Consider the following 26,752-nt stretch of genomic DNA (forward strand, 5'->3'; position numbering starts at 1 on the left):
ATGCCAAGTGTGAGTAGGGATTTCCCTGCTGACCAACAAAGAAGATCCGGGTGGAGATCAACCCTGACCCCATTGCACCCAAAACAGAGAAATCTGTCCTAGAGGAAAGTGCTCTTTAAGCAAACGCTACAAGGCAGAAGGTCAATATAAACATGCGGAGAATAAAACATTCCTAATGTACACTAAGTATTTTTACAAGGTAATTACATATTAAACATATTCATATTTTTGTCAGCCTACGAACGTGGATTTTTGTTAGCCTTAATTTTCAAAAAAAATTAATTTATCCTTTGCTTTAAAAGTTCATCGATTTGAGTCTTATACATATTTTTTACATCTTCTAAATCTAAGCGTAGTTCCTCTGCCTCCTCGGCCTTTTCACCGTACATCTGCAGTATGGTGTTGTATCTCTGGTCCAAGTCCTGTAACAAGAGACAAAAGATTACTGTGCTGCCATATAAAGTATTATTCCAAGATATACTCCGCTAACACTTAAACTGCTCCCTCCCACTTCCCAACACCTAATAACTAACCTGTGGAACAAAGATCAGTATAGATCTGTATGTTTCTGTAAAGATCTGTATACCGATTTTCAGGCCGGTCTAATCCGGTCATGTGATTCGGCTCCCCAGCTAGTGGCGGATTCAGGGAGAGGATGGGTCATAGTAAACCTATGGGTGACCTCACTGCTCCCAGGCATTCCAGCCATTGCCGAGAGCTCTCTCCTCTCTCTGGTAGCCTGCACTTGCTGACACAGGGTAGATCATGTGACCAGACCGAGTGGCCTGAAAACATGTTACGTATACAGATCTTTCTTCCACTGGTCAGTTAAAGTGGTTGTAAAGCATCACATTTACCCAGTGAAGTGACTGGCCTCGAGGTGATATACATAGATTTAATAAATCCTCCTACATAAATTGTAACTGTTATCTACAGCCGTCTGTCCCCTACATCCATTCAAAGTGCAGGTTTTACACAGGATCACACAAGCTCTGAAAAGCAGGGGGCGGGGAGGTGAAGATACATTAGTGAGGAGAGGTCTGAAACCTGATTGGAGGGAAGGGACACACCCTCTTCACACAACACACAGGAACAGAGCTAAGGCTGTCAATCACAGGCTGTGTCCTCCCCCTCACCATTTTTTTCTTGGTGTCAGGAAAACTTGTCAGAAGTCTGATAGCAGAGGAACGAAGCAGAAGATAGAAATGACACTTAGGCCAGCCATACACAGAGCAAATTTCTTTCCTGCGACCACAAGTTGCAGGAAAGAAATAAGCTTTATTCCCAATTAACACGAACAGTGTTCTTTCGGTAATCATTCCTGTCAGGCCATTGCGACAGCTACAGCAGCTGCTAGTGATAATCGGAGGTGAAAACCCAGCATGCTGGTTGTACATTCAGCCTACTCATACAAGGCTCACATCTCTATCGGTTCATACTGAACCTGCCAAGATTCAAACCGTGTATGGCCTGCCTTAGTGGTTTGGATTGAGAGATATGCTTTGTACATTTTTAACCACTTCCCGTTGGTCTATTTATGTCAGCAGTGTGGCAGCTGCAAGCAAAATCACGTTAATAGGCGTCATCTCTCCTGGGAGGAGCTAGGGGGCAAGCAAGCACCTGCCGCCGCCATGCTCCCGCTCCCGATCGTGAGCAGGGAAGCCAGTGCGAGTGTCAGGCGGCTCCGATCGCCGCCTGACACCGGTGATCTCTCCCCGCTGACAGAGAAGGACAGACAGCTGATGTAAACACAGCCATTCATCCGTCCTCCCTGCAATGATCACAGAGACCATGCGATCCTGCTATATAGGATCGCATGTTTCCATGATCATTTCAAAAGCCCAACCCCCCCCCCCCACAGTTAGAATCACTCCCCTAGGCTTACATTTAACCCCTTGATCACCAATAGTATTAACCCCTTCCCTGCTTATTGCGATTTTTTTTACCAAAAATATGTAGCAGAAAACTTTGGCCTAAAATGTTAAAAAATTTTGATTTTTAAATTTTTTTTTTTTGGGAATGTCAAACAGCAGAATGTGAAAAATGTTTTTGTTTTTTTTTTTTCAAAATTGTCGCTTTTTTTTTTGTTTATAGCGCAAAAAAAAAAAAAAAAAAAAATCGCACAAGTGATCAAATCCCACCAAAAGAAAACTCTATTTGTGGGAATAAAAGGATGTCAATTTTATTTGGGTACAGCGTTGCACGACCGCGCAATTGTCCCTTAAATTCACGCAATGCCGAATCGCAAAATATGGCCTGGTCATTAAGGGGGAAAATCTTCCTGTCCAGGAGTGGTTAATGTCTGTAGTTACAGGTGTATAGGAGGGGATGGGAGCAGTTTGAAGATTAGACAGATATATCACAGAATTCTATTTTAATCTATATAGGCTGAAATTCATTTTCATTTTTCAGGCTTTTCTCCTATTATTTTCACCTAGTGATCCTGCCAGTAACACACATCCTGTGCTATACCTATGGTGGAGAAACATCACCACCCTAGGCTACCCTCCTGATTTACACTACATAGAACCTCTATGTCCATTAGTGCGATCACAGAGATTGCATGCAATTCGAAGCGCACTGCTCCTAAAATTACATGCGATCTCTGTGCGGTGCAAATTTCAGCCATACAGTTTGTATGGCTGAATTTTCACCGCAATCGCACCAAAACACGCACATGACCCTTTTTTTAATCCGCAGCAGAATCGGATCGCATGGTGGTTCACACTAGTGCGATCCGATTCTGTGCGAACTTGCAGATCGCACTGCAATATGCGATCTCAACTGGGGGTGTCGTTAACTTAATTGACACCCCCTGCGTATCGCATATGGCAGGGGTGTGGATGCGATGCGGGAACACACTGTATATTCGCAGCGTTCCAGCATCGCACAAATGTGAACTGGAACTTATGGATAACTGGGAAAGCTGATAAAATTGTTCAAGATCTCAATTCAGTGCACAGGAAGTTACAAGAATACTGGAATTCTAGCATGAACAGTTATTTTCTGTACTTGCACAAAATATAATGAAAACTAACACAGCCATCACATCTAAGGACTAGTGAGCCTCAATATTCTTTAACCTTCTCGTTACATGTCACATGTTGGCAGCAGAATTTATTCATCAGCTGAAGTGTGTTAATGCCACCAGGTGGCAGTAAAGTGGAAAAAAAGCCTGAAATAAAAGAAAAGGAATGCATCCACACTAGGAACTGGTAACCTGCTTGTGAACAATTCTCAGAATTCCCACCTGACATTTAGGGACTGTGATACTAAAAGAAGGTAAAGGTTAATAGGGAAAATAAGTAGGCGGGATAAGAGAACAATGCTGAAAGCTAAAGCCATCTTCATCAATATAACCTAATACAGCAACTCATCTGCAGGTCAGGATGGACGATCCTCAATCAAAAATGAGAGCGCTTAATATGTTACTCACAATCCATGTCTACCTACCTTCATTTGAGCCCGCAGTTTTGGAATCTCTTTCACCTTTTCTTCCAGCTCGTCGTTCAAATTGTTCAACTTAACAACTTCTTCAGCGAGTATTGAGCGAGTTTTTTCTAAGTTTCCGATTTCAAGCTGGAAGTAAAAACATTACGATGAGCCACTATTGTTATTGAACCACAGTAAGTCAGACGTACTGAAAAATATCCCGAGGGAGATTTATCAAGCAAATTAACAGCAAATCTATGGCTGCATATCAGATCAGGCTGCCTCTTATTCAGCAAAATATCAGATTCAGGAAAACACAGTGAGGCCAGGCAGATGTCTTAGCATCTTATTTAAGTTTTAGCTGTAAAAAGCCAATCTTGCAGTTCTATAAAAAAAAAAAAAAAAAATCAAATCAAAGTTTTACATAGGTTTAGCCTGATACATAATTTAACTCAGAGCTTGACAAATTTGCCTGAAATCTAGGAGCCAGCTAAATAAGTTAGGAGCCAGTTTTTTTTTTTTTTTAAACAACCAAGCTTTATTTAATAAAACGGATACTAAATTTACACATAAATACGACTAGAACCCCACTCTCCTCTATAGGGAAATCGGATGGAAACAAACTGTCTGTCTCTTTCCATCCCATCCGATGCCATCTGATCCGATCCACGGGGTGGATAGAAAATAGAACCACCATCCATCTGTTTTTGGCAGACAGGATCAGATGGCGGCAGATTACTGCTCCATAGAGGAGACTGAAGGGTCCGATCAGGTCTGCCTGAAAAACTGACAGGCGAACCTGATCAGACAGCCCGTGTGAAAGGGGCCTTCGGCTGTGGCATGGCGATGAGGAAAAAAAAAAAAAAAAGATTATATTTATATATATAATATATTTTTTTTATTAATAATAATAATAATAATAGAAAAAAAAAAGAAAAATAAATGTTTTATTTTATTTTTTAATAATTAAAAAAAAGAAAATTATTATTTATTTTTTTTTTACATTTAAAAAATAAATTAATAATAATAACCACACTCCCTATCCACTTACCTTTAAGCAAAGGTAAGTGGACAGGGAGATGAAGCCTGCAAAAACTTCCCTCTCATCTCCTCTTAGGATGGAGATGGGAATGCATTAACAGGCAATGGAAACAGTCATTACTCCTGGCCACCACAAGAGGGCGCCAGTTCCCCAGCCTCTCTCATCTCACAGAAGAAGGCCGAAAAGCCAGGGCCTCAATTTTCGGACGGCGCGGAAGTCCGTGCACTCGGGGAGGAGGTGGGGGCGCAAAAGGGACAGGACACCTCCTGCAGGGCACCCCAGGCGCCAGGTCGCTAATTCTAGTCGCAAATGCGACTTGGCGCCCGGGGTTTGTCGAGCCCTGCTTTAACTAAAAATGTTGTCTAAACGCATTCAAGTTTCCAACAAACATTACCGGTGATTTTGTTTTTTTTACACGGACATATTTTCTTAATTCCTGTTTAAGTCCTGGAAAATCTGTTACCTGAAGCTGGACAAGCTCCCCTTCTCGCAGTTTTAGTTGAGACTGTAAATTTTCAATGACGCTGGAGCCAGCGCCCATCCTCACAGCTTCATAGAGGTTTGTGCCACTGATGGACATGGTCATTGATCCATAGAGGTGGTCATGAGACTCATCCTGGGTTTATGCAAAAAGAAAACATGGACAAAGAATAACGCATTAAAGCAAAAGAGATAAATAAAGACAAACAGAGATGCATATAGAGGATTGTCCTAAGAGTACATAAGGAAAAGATATAGCTATGTATGAAGCCAAACACTCTATGAGAGAAATGACATCATTAGATCTTAGACATGTGGATGAATAGGTAATTGACCCAGTCGGTCTGTGTAGTCCAACAGGCATGATAGTTAAAGTGGTTCTAAAGCCTGAAGGTTTTTTACCTTCATGCATTATTTGCATGAAGGTAAAAAACCTTCAGTGTGCACTCCCCCCCCCCCCCCCCCGCCCTACCTTATACTTACCTGAGCCAGCGATGTGCATGACAGACGAAGCTCTCCTGGATCTCTGCCTCCTCATTGGCTCTCAGTTCAGTCAATCACAGCCAGTGAGGAGGGAGCAGGGCCTAGACAGACACACAGAGGCGGCTAGGGAGTGAGCATGCACAATTCCCCTGATGGGAAGCAGCTTCCTGGGGGCACTTGCAGGGGAGGGGGGGTTAGCAAGAAGCACTGGCAGGGGACCCGAGAAGAGGAGGATCAAGGCTGCTCTGTGCAAAACCATTGCACAGAGCAGGCAAGAGGAACATGTTTGCTATTTACAAAAAAAAAAAAAAAAAAAAAGAAGAAGGAGCTTTACAATCACTTTGAAGCCATTGCACTCTGTTAATCAGCTTTCAGTAACAGAAACATGCCCCCTATTTTCTTGGCAATACAAGTCTGTGTGAAGACACTTGTGCTTAGGGGTGTGACTGTTACTCAATTCTGACAAATCAGTCACAAACTTTAACATAAGAGATATAGGACTATGAATAGAAAGGTCTTAGACTTATTCAGATTCATATAGAACAGATTACACAGAAGAGAAAACAAAGATTCAGCTCTGCTTACCTGTGCCATAAGAGATGTCTGCAAACCAGTCAGATCCGCCCCACTAACAGAGCTGGATCTGGACAGTGTAGGAGTGGAAGTGCCTGGTTCTGTTGAAGGCAATCCATAGGATTTACGTTCCTATGAAAGACAAAAACCCTGTCCGTTAAAAAAATATGTACAACACATATGGAAGACACTGGCTCTAATTCATCACGCACAGTTAGGGCCGATTTTGACGTGATTTTAACTGGACTTGAAGCAATGCCTGAGTAATATTGAGATCTATGGACCTCAAAACGCATTAAAGTTGGACAAAAGTAGTGCAGGGACTACTCTGAGGTTGTTGCGACTTAAAGTCGCACACACATGAACGATACTCACTGGAAAAGGGCATCTTAAGCACAATTATCACATATGATGTAATCACTTTGAGAAGTAATTTTTTTAATTAAATTAAACCTACACTGAAAAATATAAGGACGGTGCTTGAATACTAGCTGTTTGGCAGTCTTTGGCTTCAGTACTTTCAGATTAGGAGCATGCTGACTAGAAAGTTACAGTAAAAGTCAGAAATTCTGACTGGCATGCTGGCTCTGGGTCTGTGCCTGGAGGTACTGAGACCACTGGATCATCACTACATCCATTTGTAGAAGGTAGGTCAGCAACAGACACCTCCATATTCTCCCAGAAAGGTGTTCCCTTGAGAGATTAGGTTAATTAGTCAGTGCATGTTGAGTTTAATATACCTTGTTCAATACTCAGAACCACCCTTTTCGTGCTGTGTGGTCAAGTAAGGTTAGGCAATTGTTTTTCACATGCAAACAGCACCTGATTATTTTATATGTACTTGGCTGAAGGTCTGAGTGTGTGACTATGTACTAACTGCTGCCCTATTGACATGGTTAACTTGGAGGTTAATTTTACATTAGAGGCTTGATGACAGAATAAATTGTTAGAATCAAAAATAAATATTATTTATATATATATATTTATTTTTTACATTTTTGTGCATGTTAGGTCTTTATTGAACAGTATACCAAATAAAAGTCTTATATTAAAAATATTTAGGTGTACAGTTTAGTTACAGAGTTATTGTCAAGTAACAGACACTGCTCAATTTTGCCTGGGCAACTAAACATCAATGACCTCTGGGGACAAATTTTTTATTGGACGTTTGAGTCGTGACATACACACATGCACACACTACCTTCTCTTTCACAGCTTCCTGGGCCAACAAAACCTTCTTCTTTTCCTGCTCCACCCTCATCTTCTCCATCTCCAACTGACTGGTCAGCAGATTCTGAAAGGCAAACTCCTCAGTATGAAATACATTGCAGGAAAGAAGCAGAGGATGAAAGAAGACCTAAATAAAAAATTACAATCAAACCTTTTCTTTTCTGGCTTCTTCAACCACTTTCTTGTACTCCATCTTTATATTTTCCAGCTCCACTTGGTTTCTGTAGGATAAAGAACAGTTTATGGTAAGATGTGATGTGCATTCTTGCAATTCCTACAGAGGTTTCTGGTGTGCAAGATTTAAAAAAGGTTCATATGGCTAAGGGTGTGCTTGCCATCATCCCAAATAAATTTCTAGTACCTTTTAATTCTTCTATTTGGTGGGATTGTATAGGGCAACCCAGATATAGACAACTACAACGTTAAAAACTCCTTAACCACTTGCCGACTGCCTAACGCCGATCTACGTCGGCAGTCAGCCCCTCACAGGCAAAGTGACGTAGGGCTACGTCACTAGCTTGTGAGGGTCCAGGGAGCGAGCGCGCGCCGCCGGAGGCGCGCTCCCGCTCCCGCGTGGTCACGGACCCCCCCCGCGCGTGTGACCAGCGGACCCGATGTCCGCCGGTCACTCGGCGATCGGCGGGGGAGAGGGAGAATGTCAGGCAGCTTGTGTAAACAAGCCACCTGTCATTCTCCTCGCTGTAAAGACACTGATCACACGGATCTAGTATGTAGATCCGTTGATCAGTGTCCTTACAGCTCAAGCCACAGCCAATCACAGTAGAAAGCACGCCCCTAGGCATACACACAGCACCTCCCTCCCAAATAAAGTTAACCCCTTCACTACCAGTGTATTTTTACAGTAACAGTGCATATATATAGCACTGATTACTGTAGAAATGTCACTGGTAACCCCAAAAGTGTCACAAATGTCAGTCAAGGGTCCGATCTGTCCGCCCCAATGTCGCAGTACCGCAAAAAAAAAAAAAAAAAAAAAAAAAAAAAAAAAAATCGCAGATCGCCGCCATTACGCGTTTAAAAAAAAAACAACAAAAATGACAAAAATCTTTCCCTTTGTTAGTAAACGCGATAACTTTTGCGCAAACCAATCAAAATACGCTTTTTGCGATTTTTTTTACCAAACATATGTAGCATAAAACAAATTGGCCGAAAATGTTAAAAAATTTTGATTTTTACATTTTTTTGGGGGGGAAATTTCATATAAAAAAATTTGAAAAATATTGCTATTTTTGCAAAATTGACGCTCTTTTTTTGTTTATAGCGCGTGATCAAAAAATCGCACAGGTGATCAAATACCACCAAAAGAAAGCTCTGTTTGTGGGAAAAAAAGGACGCCAAATTTGTTTAGGTACAGCGTCGCACGACCGCGCAATTGTCCGTTAAAGTCACGCAGTGCCGAATCGCAAAATACCCCCTGGTCAGGAAGGGGGTAAAATCTTCCGGGGCTTAAGTGGTTAAAACAGCATCTTTTTTTCTCAATGTATTTATATAGAATTATAGAAAATATTTGCCAGTGGTTTCATACATGGCCTAATGCATATAGATGGAAACTTTCCAGCTTCTGATACCATCAACTGTATGTGTTGTATACATAGTGATAGAATACAATAGCTGGATATACCGCTGTGTGCCATTTGTTGTTTTTTTGCACATTGTTATGTTATGGTGATGAAAGGCATCTGTATGATGACATGTACCAGGATACTATATGCATGTAGCACTGTCCCCACAGGGCCTGCTCCCCTGATTACCAGCACACGGTTACCTTTAGATAAAGTCCCTGGATCCCTCCTTGCTCCTGATGGCTTGTCACACCAATGAACAGTCTAGGGGTGTTGGTTTTTTTGTTATTTGTAATTGGGATAGGAGAGGGGGAATAGTGGGATACTCCAGCTGAACCTCACACTGGTTGAGGAATTCTTCAGGACTTTAAGAATTAGAAACAGCCACGCTGTTAATCCACACTGCCAAATGTATAGATGGGGTTACGTCTCCTGCTCTCTTTACTCTCCGACAACACGACTTGATGGACGATAACTTTATCTTCAGGACACTCTCACTAGCACCCCCTTTCAACTGACTAATCTAGGAGCAGGGGTGCCCCCCCACCTCAGGTCAGGCCCCTTGACATGAGTTTCTGTACTCACTGTACTGCAGAGACAGATCCTCCAGTGTCTCCCCTCTCAAGCCAGCTTCTCTGGACCCCTGGGTTCAGTTCCTAACAGCTACTCGCCAGGCCCTCAGGAGGACCCCCCTGAGGCCGCATGGCACCCTTCAGAGGAGGAGGCAGCCGCCCCCTCCCTTCGGGAGTCCGCTATCCAGCCAAAAAACCCAGAGCACATGTGCTCCTGGCTTTTATACAGTATCCCAATATGCATCGAGGCAACTTTCCTCTGCCAAATCACCAGGGCTGTATCAAAAGCCTGTGCACCCATTCGTCAGGTTTCCTCAGACTGTCCAATATACCTCCCTATTGGAACAGTGTGAAACACTCTCTAGACAGAATGAGTTGCATCATGAGCACAATGTGCAGACCCCACTAACAGATCCTGCTCTGTGGTAGGCAGAGAACAATATAGATTCACCTGCAGCTCTTCTGGTAAGCAGACAGAACTCAAGCTATACTTTCTCACTAGAACCTAACTAGGAGGGTGCTACATGCAAAAGACCATGTATAAAACCAATGGCAAATATTTTTTATGATTTTATATAAATACACTGATAAATAAAAGATGATGTTTTAAGGAATTTTTAATGTTAATGTTAAAGTTGTCTAAATCTGGCTTGCCCTACACAATCACACCAAATAGAGGAATTAAAAAGGTACTAAAATTTAAGCATGTAGTCCATAGAGTAGTTGTGCAAAATGTGTTCTTTGACTGCCATCTAGTGTTTGATACAAGCAAGTGTCTCACAAAAGTGTCTTGATCTCGGCAAAAGCAATAGAGCAATTGTCTGTTATGCACCATGGACGTTTTTGCAGCTGCATGGACTGCATTATGGACGTTTATAAGTTTTTATCATCTATATGGATCTTCTCTATAAATGTCTTTAGCGCTGCACCATTTTCTCTATAATTGGTAAGCAGTGCCTGCATGGACACTAACGCTGCTCCCAATCTGACATCTGTGCGGATGCTCCAAACACACACTGTCTGCATCCTTTAATACTTATAAACTTACATGTTCAGGTCAGTAACTCGAAACGCTAAAGTCAAAGCACGGGAATGAGCAATTGCTAGTATTTCTCAAAACAGGCACTTTTCGCTTTTATTCTTTAACCTGCACTATTAGAAATGAAACATGGAATCTCACTGGTTCCTTTAGGCAACAGCTCGACTTTTGCTTTTTCTGAAAGAAACCTCTAACAACTAACATCAGACATTAGAAACAGGTCTCTGCACTTACCTACTGTGCTCTTCCTCCATCTTTGATAGCCTGGACTTCTCCACTTCTAGCTGAGCCTGCAAGCGGCTCTTTTCCTGTCGCAGAAGACTGTTCTGAGACTCCATAGCAGATATTTGTGTCTTTATAGACAGAAGCTCCTCAGTAGATGCTCTTTCCTTCTCTACTGCTGATGCTAACCAAGTCTGGGATTCAGCTATGGCAAAGAAAGGAGTCTTAGAATTAAAAATGGTTTAAAGGTAAGGGATAAATAAGAGACGGGTATTTTGTTTTATTGTAATCCAGCAAAACTCCGGAGCTTAATGTAATGCATTCCAGTCATCATTGCCTTCTCTCTTTAAACAGGGTGGCTGGTCTTGTATCAAGCCCCCTATATTTGTATTGAGCCAGACTGCAGTGGATGGACCTTCTGGGTCTCATCCACAGTTCTGCTCTCTGTACAGGGTATGTGAGCACTGTCATCATGTAATCACTCTTTTACAAGGTAATATCTGTTCTTACCAAGTCGATCAGAGAGATTCTTCTCCAGTTTCTCCCAGGATACTGTCTGAGCTGCCAAGGTCGCTTGCAGATTCTCGATCTGACGCAGCAAAGGTCTGGTGGCTGAGGTGATACTCTGACTCAGTTCCTGGTTCCGAGCTTCACCTTCCTGGAGTCTCTGTCATATTGACAGCAACAATGTCATTGCATTTTTTTTTTTTTTAAATATACTTGAAAGAAAACTTTAATGCTTCTGGGCAAACAGAAGTTTTTTAAAAGTTTAAGTCTATAAATGTACGTTGTATAATTTATTTAATTACAGGTGCATTTCATAAAATTTGAATATCATCAAAAAGGTTTATTTCTGTAATGCATTTCAAAAAGTGACACTCATATTTTATTTAGATGCATTACACACAGAGTGATACATTTCAATAATTTCTCTCTTTTAATTTTGAGGATTATGGCTCACAGCTAGTGAACACTCAAAATTCAGACAGAAATGTTGGCTTACGGAAAAGTATGTCCATGTACAATAGTATGCACTCAGTACTTGGTTGGGGCTCCTTTTGTAAGAATTACTGCATCAATGCGGCATGGCATGGGGGCGATCAGCCTGTGGCACTGCTGAGATGTTATGGAAGCCCAGGTTGTATTGATAGCAGCCTTCAGCTTGTCTGCATCGTTGGGTCTGGTGTCTCATCTTCCTTTTGAAAATACCCTACAGATTCTCTATGAGATTTAGGTCAGGGGAGTTTGTTGGCCAATCAAGCACAGCGATACCACGATCACGAAACCAGGTATGGTACTTTTGGCAGTGTGGGCAGGTGCCAAGTCCTGCTGGAAAATGAAATCAGCATTTCCATAAAGCTAGTCAGCAGAGGGAAGCATGAAGTGCTCTAGAATTTCCTGGTAGAGGGCTGCACTGACTTTGAAATGATAAAACACAGTGGACCAACACCAGCAGATGACATGGCTCCCCCAAATCATCACAGACTTTGGAAAATGTTGCATTTCATTTGGAAATCAAGGTCCCAGAGTCTGGAGGAAGAGTGGAGAGGCACAGAATGCAAGTTGCATGAGGTCCAGTGTGAAGTTTCCACAGTTAGTGATGATTTGGGGAGCCATGTCATCTGCTGGTGTTGGTACACTGTGTTTAACCAAGTCCAAAATCAGTGCAGCCCTCTAGCAGGAAATTGTATAGCACTTCATCCTTCCCTCTGCTGACCAGCTTTATGGAGATGCTTATTTCATTTTCCAGCAGGACTTGGCACCTGCCCAAACTGCTAAAAGTACCAATACCTGGTTTATTAATCTTGGTATCACTGTGCTTCATTGGCCGGCAAACTCGCCTGACCTAAACCCATTGGGAATTTGTGGGGTATTGTCAAGAGGAAGATAAGAAACACCAGACTAATGCAGATGAGAGACCTTAAGCTATCAAAGAAACCTTGGCTTCCATAACACCTCAGCAGTGCCACAGGCTGATCGCCTCCATGCCATGCGGCACTGATGCAGTAGTTCATGCAAAAGGAGCCCCGACCAAGTATTGAGTGCATACTATACTGTACATGGACATACTTTTCAGTAAGCCAATTTCTGTATTAAAAGCCATTTTTTTTTTTTTTTTATTGGTACTATGTAATATTCTAATTTCCTGAAATACTGAATTCTAGGGTTTCACTAGGTGTAAGCCTAATCATCAAAATTAAAAGAAAAAAAATGCTTAAAATATATATCACTCTGTGTGTAATGCATTTATATTTTTGAATTGAATTACTGAATAAATTAACTTTCTGATTATATTATAGTTTTATTTTCCTTTGCTTGTACAGCTGCTTGTTAGCCATCTCCTTTTCTACCTGAGTGACTGATCTAATCCAAGAAGTTAGTACTGAAAAAAATATGTTGGCTGCCATTGTTGCCGTCCTAAAAATGCTACTTTTTTTTTGTAGACTTATGCCAAGTCAGAGACTCAGACAAGAGTGAACCATTGAAAATAACAGTCAGGCAGCTAGTATTTGCAAAATAAGAAGGAAGCAAATGGCAACCATCATACAGTCAGGTCCATAAATATTGGGGACATTGACACAATTCTAATATTTTTGGCTCTAAACACCACAACAATGGATTTGAAATGAAACAAACAAGATGTGCTTTAACTGCAGACTTTCAGCTTTAAATTTGAGGGTATTTACATCCAAATCAGGTGAACGGTGTAGGAATTACAACAGTTTGTATATGTGCCTTCCACTTTTATAGGGACCAAAAGTAATGGGACAGATTAACAATCAAAAATCAAACTTTCACTTTTTAATACTTGGTTGCAAATCCTTTACAGTCAATTACAGCCTGAAGTCTGGAACCCATAGATATCACCAGACGCTGGGTTTCATCCCTGGTGATGCTCTGCCAGGCCTCCACTGCAACTGTCTTCAGTTCCTGCTTGTTCTTGGGGAATTTTCCCTTCAGTTTTGTCTTCAGCAAGTGAAATGCATGCTCAATCGGATTCAGGTCAGGTGATTGACTTGGCCATTGCATAGCATTCCACTTCTTTCCCTTAAAAAACTCTTTGGTTGCTTTCGCAGTATGCTTCGGGTCATTGTCCATCTGCACTGTGAAGTGCCGTCCAATGAGTTCTGAAGCATTTGGCTGAATATGAGCAGATAATATTGCCCGAAACACTTCAGAATTCATCCTGCTGCTTTTGTCAGCAGTACCATCATCAAAAAATACAAAAGAACCATTTCCATTGGCAGCCATACATGCCCATGACACTACCACCACCATGCTTCACTGATGAGGTGGTATGCTTTGGATCATGAGCAGTTCCTTTCCTTCTCCATACTCTTCTCTTCCCATCACTCTGGTACAAGTTTATCTTGATCTCATCTGTCCATAGGATGTTGTTCCAGAACCGTGAAGGCTTTTTTAGATGTTGTTTGGCAAACTCTAATCTGGCCTTCCTGTTTTTGAGGCTCACCAATAGTTTACATCTTGTGGTGAACCCTCTGTATTCACTCTGGTGAAGTCTTCTCTTGATTGCTGGCTTTGACACACATACACCTACCTCCTGGAGAGTGTTCTTGATCTGGCCAACTGTAGTGAAGGGTGTTTTCTTCACCAGGGAAAGAATTCTTCGGTCATCCACCACAGTTGTTTTCCATGGTCTTCCGGGTCTTTTGGTGTTGCTGAGCTCACCGGTGCGTTCTTTCTTTTTAAGGATGTTCCAAACAGTTGATTTGGCCACACCTAATGTTTTTGCTATCTCTCTGATAGGTTGGTTTTGTTTTTTCAGCCTAATGATGGCTTGCTTCACGGATAGTGACAGCTCTTTGGATCTCATATTGAGAGTTGACAGCAACAGATTCCAAATGCAAATAGCACACTTGAAATTAACTCTGGACCTTTCATCGGCTCCTTGTATATGGGATAATGAGGGAATAACACACCTGGCCACGGAACAGCTGAGCAGCCAATTGTCCCATTACTTTTGGTCCCTTAAAAAGCAGGAAGCACATATACAAACTGTGAGCAAGGTTTTAGTCCCTCCTTTGTCCACGTTTACTTTTCTTGCTCCCTTTTATTTACATATACAAACTGTTGTAATTCCTACACCTTTCACCTGATTTGGATGTAAATACCCTCAAATTAAAGCTGAAATTCTGCAGTTAAATCACATCTTGTTTGTTTCATTTCAAATCTATTATAGATCCAAAAAGATTAGAATTGTGTCAATGTCCCAATATTTATGGACCTGACTGTATATTGTGTTATAAAGTACATATGTTGTGAAAACACTAAAAATCATGTCGGTTAAAGGGAAAGTTAATTTCTTATATAGTCTGTCTGAATACAAGGACATCTTCTGACTGGGTGGAACCATTTTTTTTACTGGCTGCCACTCGAAAAAAATAATTCTAGTCAATAGGAATAGACGGGATAAAGAAAACTAAAGGGTAAGTAAAGTAGGTATTTATAGTGAGTTTTACAGCTGCTATCTATGGATTTAGAGAACTGTGGAATGACAGAGGAAGCAATAAACCGCATAAAACAGCCTCTATCTTCAGGTAGATGGGATAGTAAGAGGGATAACATGCTCTACTTTCAAGGGGTTCTCCACTTTTAAACTGACCTAGTTACTAATTAAAAACATCTCCAGCGTCTTTCCCCATGTAAAAAAAATAAGTTGTATAAAAACCAGTTTGGTGCACTGCTCAGCGAGTAAATTCTTAACCCTGGGAGCTTCTGCTGTCAAAGACGTTTAGGCGTGTTAAATAGAGTGCCCGGCACTGTGGTTCATTTTGCTGACCCCTAAGCCAATATAGGGCAAAACAATCCACATTGCCCAGCGGGGACATGCTTATTAACACGTCTAAAGGTATTTGATAGCAGCAGTGCCCAGAGCAAAGTATTTACCAGTTGACTGCCAGTCAGGTTAGTATACAACTTATTCTTTTAAAGAAAAAAAGATGCTGAGATTTTTTTTAAAATAGTGACTGAGGGGTTTTAAAATAAAATAAACAAAAAGTAAGCTGCGCAAAAAAATACATTTTTGCATATTTCATAACTAAGTATACTGTAGATTACCTGTTGCAGTTCCGCAATTTCTTGCCGCAGATAATCCTCTTTTCTAGCAGCCTGTTGCTCCGCTCTTTGAAGTGCAATCCTCAGATCAGCCACCTAATAAGATATGACAAATAAGATCCCAGGCAAAAAGATGAAGAAAAAAGGAAGAAATACCAACTAGAAAATGCATGTACAATTGCTAAAAGTATTAACTAACTTTAGCTGATGGCTACTGTTTTTCCTCTAACATAAGCCAAGGCAGAGGTCAACCTCCTGTTCTTTCCCTCTGGGCACAATCCTGAACATGAATGATCCAAGCATACATATTTATGAAGAGAGGTTTCAAAGGAAATATCTTTCAATGTCCAGATTGTGACTGCAAATCCATCTGCCCACTAATGTTTATAAGTAGGTTAACCCCTTCCCATCTGCAACCCCTACATTAACATTCCATAGCACAATGCTCATGCTGAAGATAACCTTAATGTGAACAATGCTGATTGGTTCATGATCACTATTTATGTCTTCACTCAGTTGAAATAACATGTGACATACAGGCAGGGGCACTCGAACAGAAACAATCAAATGATTCTGGCTTTTAAATTGTAGTTATGACTTTAAATTGGGGGAGCAAACCCTGAACATGTATTTCTAAAGCTGGTGCAGCTATGAACCAAGCGACATGCATATTAAAAAAAGAATAGCGCACACATGCAAAAGAAATGACTATCAAACATGAAGACAATCCATAAATAAAAATGGGTATTTGGTCCCACCATATGGCCATATTGTGCTCAAGCCCACCACTACGTCAAAGTACCCCATTGTCAGTGGGCTTCATCCTTTTTCATGGATAGTGTAGGACCCACTGACAATTGACGTAGTACTTTGACGTAGTGGTGGGCTTGAGCACGATATGGCCATATGGTGGGACCAAATCCCCATTTTTATTTATGGATTGTCTTCATATTTGATAGTCATTTCTTTTGCATGTGTGCGCTATTCTTTTTTAATATGCATGTCGCTTGGTTCATAGCTGCACCAGCTTTAGAAATACATGTTCAGGGTTTGCTCCCCCAATTTTTTGCTGGTTTATGTAGTTATGACTTTATTGGCTGCTAAATTTGGCCTGGGCATCCCGGCATGGATAACCTCCAGTCATGAAAGGATTAATAAACCTGTTTGCAGAAACTTCTGTTTTGCATATCTGAATGTAAACCCCCCACCCCCTTCCCTTCTCAGTAGAGGACAACAACAGGCAAAAAATGTAGGCTAAATTTTTATTACGAAGTACAATTAATGAATCAACAGCCTGCACAGGAAAACAGAGCATGAGAAAGAAAGAAATGTGTCCAAAAAAAGATTAAATTTGAAGAATGGGATTATTAGATTACTCGCCTGCATGGACAATGCCTCCTGCTGTTTCTGTGACCCTTCCTTGGCTTTCTCTAGTGCTAAACACATTTCTTCTTTTGCTTTGATCTCGCAACTTAGCGCCACTTCCTGAGCTTCACTGGCTTTTGTAGCGTTGGCCTTGTGTAACTCGGCAAGCTCTCTGGAAGAGTAAAAAGAGGCACACTTTTGAGATTAATATAGTCAGCAGACATCAGGACTATGAAGCACCTGTCCCTTTTGAGCTGAAAAGAATCCATCCCAGACTCTCATCAGCATAGGTGGCCAATACAAAAAAGGTAGTCTAGACTCTAGGTCATAATTACAACAAAAGACTTTTGAAAGACAGTAACTGCACTGAGATGCTGAGAGCTCCTTTTAGTGACAGATAGAAAGAGTGACTCTTCCCAGCGGGGACAAAGACAGCAATAAAAATCTGACAGTAGGTTTAACCATTTTAGCATGCTATCCAAATCTAAAAACAAAAGCCTTTGGCTTAAAGCGGAGTTCCAGCCTCACACACTCACCTGTCCAATGGTCCAGCGATGCTGCCGACCGAAGCCTCGCAGTTCTCCCTCTCTGCTCTGCGGCGCCAGCATCACTGGTGTGGGCACCCGGCTGTGACAGTTTGCGGCTTCACAGCCGGGTCCGCACTGCGCATGCATGAGTTGCGCTACGCGTCGTGATTGGCCGGCAATCTTCTGGGACCTCTGACATGTCCCAGAAGATTGCAGGGAGAGATGGGGAGAGGAGAACTTCCGCTCAGGGTGCCACGGCGCTCCGAGCGGAAGTGGGAGCGGGTACCTGTCAAAACTAGGTACCCGCTCCCCCACCCAAAAAAAAAATGACATGCCAATGTGGCATGTCAGGGGGTTAGAACTACCTAAAGCGGAAGTTCAACTTTTGGGTGGAACTCCGCTTCAAGTTATATACAAAAAGGAGTATGATGAGTTTGTGGACACCTGATCATCACACTTTTATGAACTTGTTGGGTAACCTATTCCAAACCATAGGCACTAATGAAGTTGTCTGGCCCTTTGTGGCTTTAACAGCTTCCACTGGTATGGGAAGGCTTTCTACAAGATTTTTTTTCCTTCTTGGACAATGACTAACAACTTATAATCAGGCTTCCAATTTATCCCAAATTCATTAAGGCTGAGATCAGGGCACTACACAGGTCATTCTACTAACTTCACATCAAACTCAAACTAGGTCTTTGTGGAGCTAGCTTTGTGTACAGGGGGAACAGTCATGCTGAACAGAAGAGGGCATTCCCCAAATTGTTGCAGCTAGGCCGGAAGTGAACAAATTGTCTAAAATGTCTTTGTATGCTGTAGCATTAATTTGACCCTTTATTGTAAACACTGGAATTTAATCGTTTGGAGGGGTGTCTACATACATCTTCATAATGTACTTTTAAACAAAAAATTGAAAGAGCCTGTAAAAACCTGAATGACATATAAAAATAAGTTTGAGGTAAACTGTAAAAATTTTAAAATACACTATACATTCCTCTTTGTGCTGCATATATCTTCCGAAGGACACTGTCGGGTTCATTTACTAAAACTAGAGAGTGCAAAGTCAGGTGCAGCTCTGCATAGAGAATATTCTACTTCCAGGTTTTTTTTTTTTTTTTTTTGCCAAAGCTTAATTGAACAAGCTGAAGTTAGAACTTGATTGGCTACCTTGCACAGCTGTACCAGATTTTGCGCTCTTCAGTTTTAGTACATCAACCCCTGGGTGTAGCTACTTGATTGAATGTCACAAACTGTACAGCAAGGACATGGATTATACACCCTGATATACAGAGAGCCACAAGAAAGAATCTACAAATCTGTTCATCTGGTGTCCCACTGGAAGAACTCTCCTCTGTTTTTTTTCTGGTCACCACTCAAATTTAGATTTCCTCCCCAGCCTCTTCCTGGTAAATAATGGGCACCAGGACAAATAGGTCTCATGCACATGGGCAGCGAGACCAATTGACATAAAAATTGACTTGCTTACCGTAAAACGCATTTTTCTGATGTTCATTGACAGACGCAGCTCCTGATCTTCCTAACCATTGGGTTATACTGCCAGGAGTAGGACACTAGGCAGAAAAAAAGTCTGGTTATGCCTACGGGCAATCCCAGGGGGTATACTCCCTCTCTCTGCTATAGGTACTCAGTTTTATTACAAGCATGTCAGAAGAATTACAACTCCACAGAGGGGTGGGTGCTGTGTCCGTCAATGAACATCACAGAAATGGATTTTACGGCAAGTTAAAAATCCCATTTTCTCTTTCATTCATTGATGGACACAGCTCCTGATCTTCATAACTATTGGCACGTCCCAAAGCAGCTGCGTCCTCCATCTTTAGGGTCACCTGCACAGCTACAATAAGTGCATCCACCAGCGCCTTTTCATACGCGGTTGCAAAAGTGGAGGAAACCTACTTACTATCCGAGGCTGGTCACAGATCCAGCAGGGTGACCCACGTTCACCGTGCCCGAATAAGATTTACGATCTGATGAGACAGATGAGGTAGGGGGAAGGCAGAGGGCGCTTTTTGCCAGCCAGTCACCCAAAAGCCACCCTCACCCGGGATACCAAGAACTCCAGGACCGCCGTCAGTGCATCGATGGATGGATGGGACCCGGAGGGCCCCGCAGAGTCAGAGGGGATGAGGTGGGGAGATGTGCTCCAAAGACTCCATGAGTCACCAGGGGGACCACACAAAAAAAGTGTAAAACACTGCTAAGTGACAAGCCCCACCACTCTGGCAGCCAACCCATTTGCCAGTCACAGAGCACCAACCGATCCTCAATAGAGAGGGAGAGGACCCCACCAGACTCACCACCCCGCAGAAACCAGGCACCGCAGCTACCAGAAGAATCTGCACTTCACAAACGGCGATCAGGAAACGAAAAGATAAAGGATTCAGCACCAGGGGATAAGGAGGGGCTCCCACCGCTGCCCAGAGGGCTCCACTGTCATGGCAGCCACTATTTTCACTGGCAAACCACCGAAAAATAGCCGCCGTGCATTAAGCACACAGGCTACAAGAAAATTGCAGCCCCGCACGGCACCATGAGGCTCCCAGGGACCCAGGAAAGATCCCTAGGCCTCAGAAAACCGCACAGGCAGGACGTCCCACCCGGTACAGCCCCGCCAGCCGATCGCCCATTGCTGGCGGCGCACCCCCCCCCCCATCACAGCACCCTGCCCCCACCCTAGGCGGTGGAACAGGCCAACCCACTGCCCCGGTGTCAGTAAAGGAGAGGGGGGGGGGGGGCTGATGGGTGGAGAGATGGTCCACAGGGGCGACAAGACTGATGAGGAATGTGCCTAACGGGAAGGAGGAGAACCCAGGGGTCCGACTGTCCCATGGAGGGGCCCACGTCCACCCAAAACCCTCCAGGGGGAAAGGGGTCAGTCACTTACCATACCAGGAGGGCACCGCTCCAGACAGAACCTCCTCCCAATCAAAATTAGGAGGCTGTCAGCCAGGAGGAACGCTGCGACTCGGGCCAAGACCCGATCGTATGCGACCTCGCGAGGCGTTTAACTCGCAGGGCAGCCCCTGTCTGGTGGGGCTATGTTGCGGCCGACCTAGTGCGAAGCTGAGGTCTGTGCGTGCTCTCTGACTAGACTGGGGTGACCACTGGATCTAGATTATCCAGCCGTTGCCCAGTCTGGCAGTTGATTGTAGATCCCACAGGAGAAAATCCAGGTGAAAAAAAATTCTATCTATAAGAAAAATGTGCCAGGACCAAAGATCCCAGCAAGGAACTAGGTCCTTACTCCTGACTAGGCAGAAAAAAAAAAACTGAGTACCTATAGCAGAGAGGGAGTATACCCCTTGGGACTGCCCCTAGGCGTAGCCAAATTTTTTTCCTGCCTAGTGTCCTACTCCTGTAGGGGGTAGTATAACCCAATGGTTAAGATGATCAGGAGCTGTGTCTGTCAATGAACGAAAGAGAAATTTCTATTTTCTTGTGCAGAATCCACAGCTGCTGCATACAGCTGCCCAAAGAAATCAGAGGATGAGGCTTTGCGCCGATATATGCGTTATCACACGCACAGGAGTACATTATTGGATGCAGACAGTATGCATCCAGAGGTGTACATCGGTACACGTGTTTACACAAGTACTGGTGTATACCTGTGTAGAGCCACATCTTGTAATTGATTTTTATAAATGGCTTTATGCAACAGTGGTGGATCTTGGGCACAGAAGTAAGTCATATACCCCCAGTCACCCGTTTGCATGAAGCCACAGAGAAGAATCTCCCCAACAAAGACATAGACCGCAATAAAAACCTAACAGATATCCTAACCATTTCCCACCCGATACAAAAAAACAACACAAACATTTTGGCTTTAGATACACTTTAAAACATCCATGGACAGCATATCAAAACATATACAATAAAAACTCAACAACTTACTGTAAATACTTACTAATACTACAGTTCCCCTTTATTAGCAATAAAGAAATAAAGACCCAATAGAGGATCTAATACCTAAAGCTGAACTCTGGGCAAACACTTTATACTATTTAACAAGTGGTGGTTTCATACCATCTTCAAATACTGAGGAGCATTATTTGAATATCAGGCTTCCGGTGATATCCCTTTTGTAAGACCGGTGGCTGCTCAGTTATGCATTTACCGCGGCCACCGGTCTTGTCTGAGCCCTGCTGTAGCTCCTTACAGCGAGCGGGATGAAATTCCGTCCCTTATCGCTGTGGTGGGCAGACCTGGGAATCTAAGACTCTTGGTCTGAACCGTCCACACATGTAACGTTATTAGCATGACAGCCAGGAGAATCCTGGTCTGTCCCACCTCCCATGACCTCATATTGACCGACAGGTTAAAAAAGTCTCCTCCCCTCTCTCGCTCCCTATGCCTGCAATATGCAGGCTGGCAATGTAAATGAGCACTATGCTCAGTAAAAGGACCCCACCTCACAATCACGTCATATTGGACTGTGAGTAGTTAAGGTGCTTTTAATATTAATGAATGTTTGCACAACCGAGGTTCACAGAAGCATTGCGGGTGCAGAGGACACCCGTATAGAACAGATTCCAATGATAAATTAACTATATTTATAGTTTGATTTCTTAACTTTCCAATCTTGCCATGTTGGGCTGAGCAGTGTGGGTGATTTTTTTAGAACATGTGGGCTCATTCAGTACAAAGATTATATGTTCAATGCACCCGCCCACATTCATGCCCATTCACTACCATTCTCATTGCATGATGGGAACCATAGTTTCTCATAGCTGTAGAGTGAGGAGGCAGGATGTTACGTGTCCCTGGATTTACATCTCCTTCTAGGGTTGACTGAAGCTGACATTTTTTGAATTGCAGTGATGACATCACGATTATTGCATTCAATTTTCTTTCTAAATGGTGAGGTTTAATAAATAAACTGCTAAAAGTATATAGGTATAGGTCAGTGTACTTATTGTACTTTTTAGAACGTATCCCAGAGTTCTTCTTTAACTTTATTAAAAAAAAAAAAAAAAAAAATTATAAAAAAATTTCACGCTGTTCCATTTGTTAATAATCAGTGTTAGTAACAGCAACCCAAAATAAATTATTTCCCGACTGTCTCGTTTCCTTACTTATAGGAACCGTCCAAAGCAGCTTGAAGACTGCGGTTCTGCTCTTGAAATTCCTCCAGTTCAGACTGCAGTCTTCCCACATCCTTCTCCTGTCTTTCCACCACACTGTTCAGCTTCCGGATGTTCTCCCGATGCTGCTTCTCCAGCTCCTCCTTACCGTCTAATGTCTGCAAGACAGATACTTCTTAATGCCTAATACCAACACCACAACAAGGCTCCAAGCTAGAATATGGTGAACCTTTGGAATCTACCATTTACAGTATCTCACAAAAGTGAGTACACCCCTCACATTTTTGTAAATATTTTATTTTATCTTTTTTATGTGACAACACTGAAGAAATTACACTTTGTTACAATGTAAAGTAGTGAGTGTACAACTTGTATAACAGTGTAAGTTTGCTGCCCCCTCAAAATAATGTCTAAACTGCTGGCAACAAAGGGAAGTACACCCCTAAGTGAAAATGTCCAATATTTTGTGACAATATTTTATTTTCCACCACTGCCTTAACCCTCTTGGGCATTGAGTTCACCAGAGCTTCACAGGTTGCCACTGGAGTCCTCTTCCACTCCTCCATGATGACATCATAAAACTGGAGGATGTTAGAGACCTTGCGTTCCCCCACCTTCCATTTGAGAATGCCCCAAAGATGCTCAATAGGGTTTAGGTCTGGAGACATGCTTGGCCAGTCCATCACCTTTAACCTCAGCTTCTTTAGCAAGGCAGTGGTCGTCTTGGAGGTGTGTTATATTGGAATACTGCCCTGCGGCCCAGTCTCTGAAGGGAGAGGGATCATGCTCTGCTTCAGTATGTCACAGTACATGTTGGCATTCATGGTTCCCACCACTGAACTGTAGCACCCCAGTGCCAGCAGCACCCATGCAGCCCCAGACCATGACACTCCCACCACCATGCTTGACTGTAGGCAAAACACACTTGTCTTTGTACTCCTCACCTGGTTGCCGCCACACACGCTTGATACCATCTGAACCACATAAGTTTATCTTGGTCTCATCAGACTATAGGACATGGTTCCAGTAATCCAGGTCCTTAGTCTGCTTGTTTTCAGCAAACTGTTTGCGGGCTTTCTTGTGCATCATCTTTAGAAGAGGCTTCCTTCTGGGATGACAGCCATGCAGACCAATTTGATGCAGTGTGCGGTGTATGTGTGCAGCGTATGGTCTGAGCACTGACAGGATGACCCCCCCCCACCCCTTCAACCTCTGCAGCAATGCTGACAGCACTCATACGTCTATTTCCCAAAGACAACCTCTGGCTATGACGCTGAGCACATGCACTCAACTTCTTTGATCAACCGTGGTGAGGCCTGTTCTGAGGGGAACCTGTCCTGGTAAACCGCTGTATGGTCTTGGCCACCGTGCTGCAGCTCAGTTTCAGGGTCTTCTTCAAAGGCCATCTTTATGTACAGCAACAATTCTTTTTTCAGATCCTCAGAGTGTTCTTTGCCATGAGGTGCCATGTTGAACTTCCAGTGACCAGTATGAGAGAGAGAGATTGCTAACACCAAATTTAACACACCTGCTCCCCATTCACACCTAAGACCTTGTAACACTAATGAGTCACATGACACTGGGGAGGGAAAATGGCTAAATGAACCCAATTTGGTCATTTCTACTTAGGGGTGTACTCACTTTTGTTGCCAGTGGTTTAGACATTAATGGCTGTGTGTTGAGTTATTTTGAGAGGACAGAAATTTACGCTGTTATACAAACTGTAAACTCACTACTTTACATTGTAGCAAAGTGTCATTTCTTAAGTGTTGTCAAATAAAAAGATATAATCTAATATTTACAAAAATGTGAGGGGTGTACTCACTTTTGTGAGATACTGTATATAAAAGATACATATTTAAACTCATTGTAGAACCTAACAGCAAATGCTAACCGCCATGGCTCTGTGTCAAGACGCAGAAGGGTAACAGAAGAACGTGTGAATGTCTTATATAAATGGTCTGCAACCCTGTTTGTGTCTATGTCTAGTTTTCCATCCATAGTGAGCTGATAGCGTTGTCTCTGCAGCACTCAAATCCAAAGCTGGACAGGATGGACAATACGGCTTGTGGCTTCAGGGTAACAAACAGCTTTATCAGCTCTCTATGGAAAGTTAGGAGCTTACTGGATTTGTGTCTGATCAACAAGTTCAAGTTAAGTACTTGCAGCTTTAAAAGGGACAAAACATGACATGAGATATACTGGATAGACTTTTGTTTTATTTTTTTAATTTTACCTAGAGCTTTGTGAATGGGTATCTACAAGCACCAACAGCCTTTGCAGCTGTCGGCTTATAGTTCTCAATAACAATAAACTTTATTTTATATAGTGCCTTTAAAAGGTAGCTTCTCAAAGCGCTTTACAAGGAAAACAAAGGAGAAAAAGGAACAATTAAGTGAAAGCTTGTCTAAAAGGAAAAAAGGTTTAGATTTGATTTGAATGATTTTTTAGAGAAGATGACTCTGATGTTATTTGGGATTAAATTTTGGAGCATAGCAGGAAAAGGCCGTCTCCCACTGAGTATAGGCGAGTAGGTACACCAGCGAGTAGAGCATTATAGTAGTCAAGTCAGGGAGAACACAAATGTATGGATCAGCTTTTTACCTACAGTGTATGATAGTATATAAAGGTGCGTATTAATCACAAATAAATCAATATGCACAAGCAGCGCTGTAGCTAAAACTAAATATGCAATTCTAAAATATTATGTCTCACATAAAAACATCAATCACCCACGAAATGGATAAATAGGTGAAATTAATTAAAATATAGTCCGTGATAAAATCAGTCCATCACCAACAGAGCTTCATGCGGGGTCGCAGTGGGAAATACATTTCCGGTGTGGAACACAGATGTTCGGTATGCCCTTCCACCTCACCACTCGTGAAACACCCAAATATAAGCTTACCAGATATCTCTGTTATTGAAGCCTGTAAGGTTATACAATCTCATCCGGACAATCCAAATGATCAAATCCCTGTGAGACCTGCTCACAGCTGTGATATCCTCAATGATGCAGTGCATAGGAGGGAGTAAAAAATTCACATAGGGCAATATTGCTTGATAAAACCATGCACATTTATTAACTTCTCCCCCCCTCACCCATTACACTTACATCCAATAAAATAAGATACAGCATATAAACAATGTAGGCACCACGGTCTCTCCCGGCCGCTTACCGATCTCCCGCCCGCTCGTCAGCGTTCCGGAAGTTTACGGTCCTCGTGGCTGTGCAGCGTGCCGTTGCCTGGGTGACCGCGCAAGTCACTGCACTAACGCTTTTCGTCAGACTTCAACCTAATTAATTAATTTCACCTATCTATCCATTTCGTGGGTGATTGATGTTTCTATGTGAGACATAATATTTTAGAATTGCATATTTAGTTTTAGCTACAGCGCTGCTTGTGCATATTGATTTATTTGTGATTAATACGCACCTTATATACTGTTATTTATTTTAGGCAGCAGCTTTTTGAGTTATACTGCTGGTGTGTTGATGCACACAACTTGTACGATTGCAGAGCGCTGGGTGATTGGGCTTTAAGTTCGTCTTGGTGCTCAGTACTTTTATTGATACAGTGTATGATAGCATAGGATGCAGTCGAGCAAAGTTTAAGTGGAAAAAAGATGTTCTGACAACATTTTTTACATATGGCTCAAAGGTTAAATTAGCATCAAATATCACCCCCAATTTTTCAATTAACTACCAGGGCGCTGTTGAGTGCTCTAGGTCTGTGGTCCTTAACTCCGTTCCTCAGGGCCCACTAACAGGCCAGATTTTAAGTATTACCTTGGGGAGATGCAGACTAGAATGCTACCATCACTGAGCAGCAAATGATATCACCTGGGATGTATTTCAGTTATCTTGCAAATCTGGCCTGTTAGTGGGCCCTGCAGGCCAGGGTTGAGGACCACTGCTCTAGGTAGTTTGTGGTCTCTTCCTGGCTGTGTGTAACTGCCTGCTCATACAAGGTACAAGCAGACAGATACACTGACAAGTCTGCAGGAGTCCTCCATTGCACCCAC

The 26,752-nt window shown here is 42.6% G+C and overlaps 1 protein-coding gene across 1 annotated transcript in view; it reads right to left on the bottom strand.

Moving 5' to 3' along the window:
* Positions 1-273: 273 nt before the first annotated feature.
* TMF1 (TATA element modulatory factor 1) overlaps positions 274-26,752 on the bottom strand; it is a 57,165-nt gene continuing 30,686 nt past the window's right edge. The window contains exons 7-17 of the mRNA XM_082265574.1: positions 22,718-22,884; positions 17,113-17,269; positions 15,736-15,828; positions 11,167-11,323; positions 10,669-10,861; positions 7,392-7,461; positions 7,212-7,304; positions 6,023-6,142; positions 4,938-5,090; positions 3,454-3,579; positions 274-422 (exon numbers count right to left, since the gene is read on the bottom strand). Of these exons, the coding sequence (XP_082121700.1) occupies positions 279-422; positions 3,454-3,579; positions 4,938-5,090; positions 6,023-6,142; positions 7,212-7,304; positions 7,392-7,461; positions 10,669-10,861; positions 11,167-11,323; positions 15,736-15,828; positions 17,113-17,269; positions 22,718-22,884 (1,473 nt within the window). The 3' untranslated portion in view covers positions 274-278. The remainder of the gene's footprint in view (positions 423-3,453; positions 3,580-4,937; positions 5,091-6,022; positions 6,143-7,211; positions 7,305-7,391; positions 7,462-10,668; positions 10,862-11,166; positions 11,324-15,735; positions 15,829-17,112; positions 17,270-22,717; positions 22,885-26,752) is intronic.

This window comes from Pelophylax lessonae (genome assembly GCF_965119305.1).
Source record: "Pelophylax lessonae genome assembly, chromosome: 8".
In the NCBI taxonomy this organism is placed as follows: domain Eukaryota; kingdom Metazoa; phylum Chordata; class Amphibia; order Anura; family Ranidae; genus Pelophylax; species Pelophylax lessonae.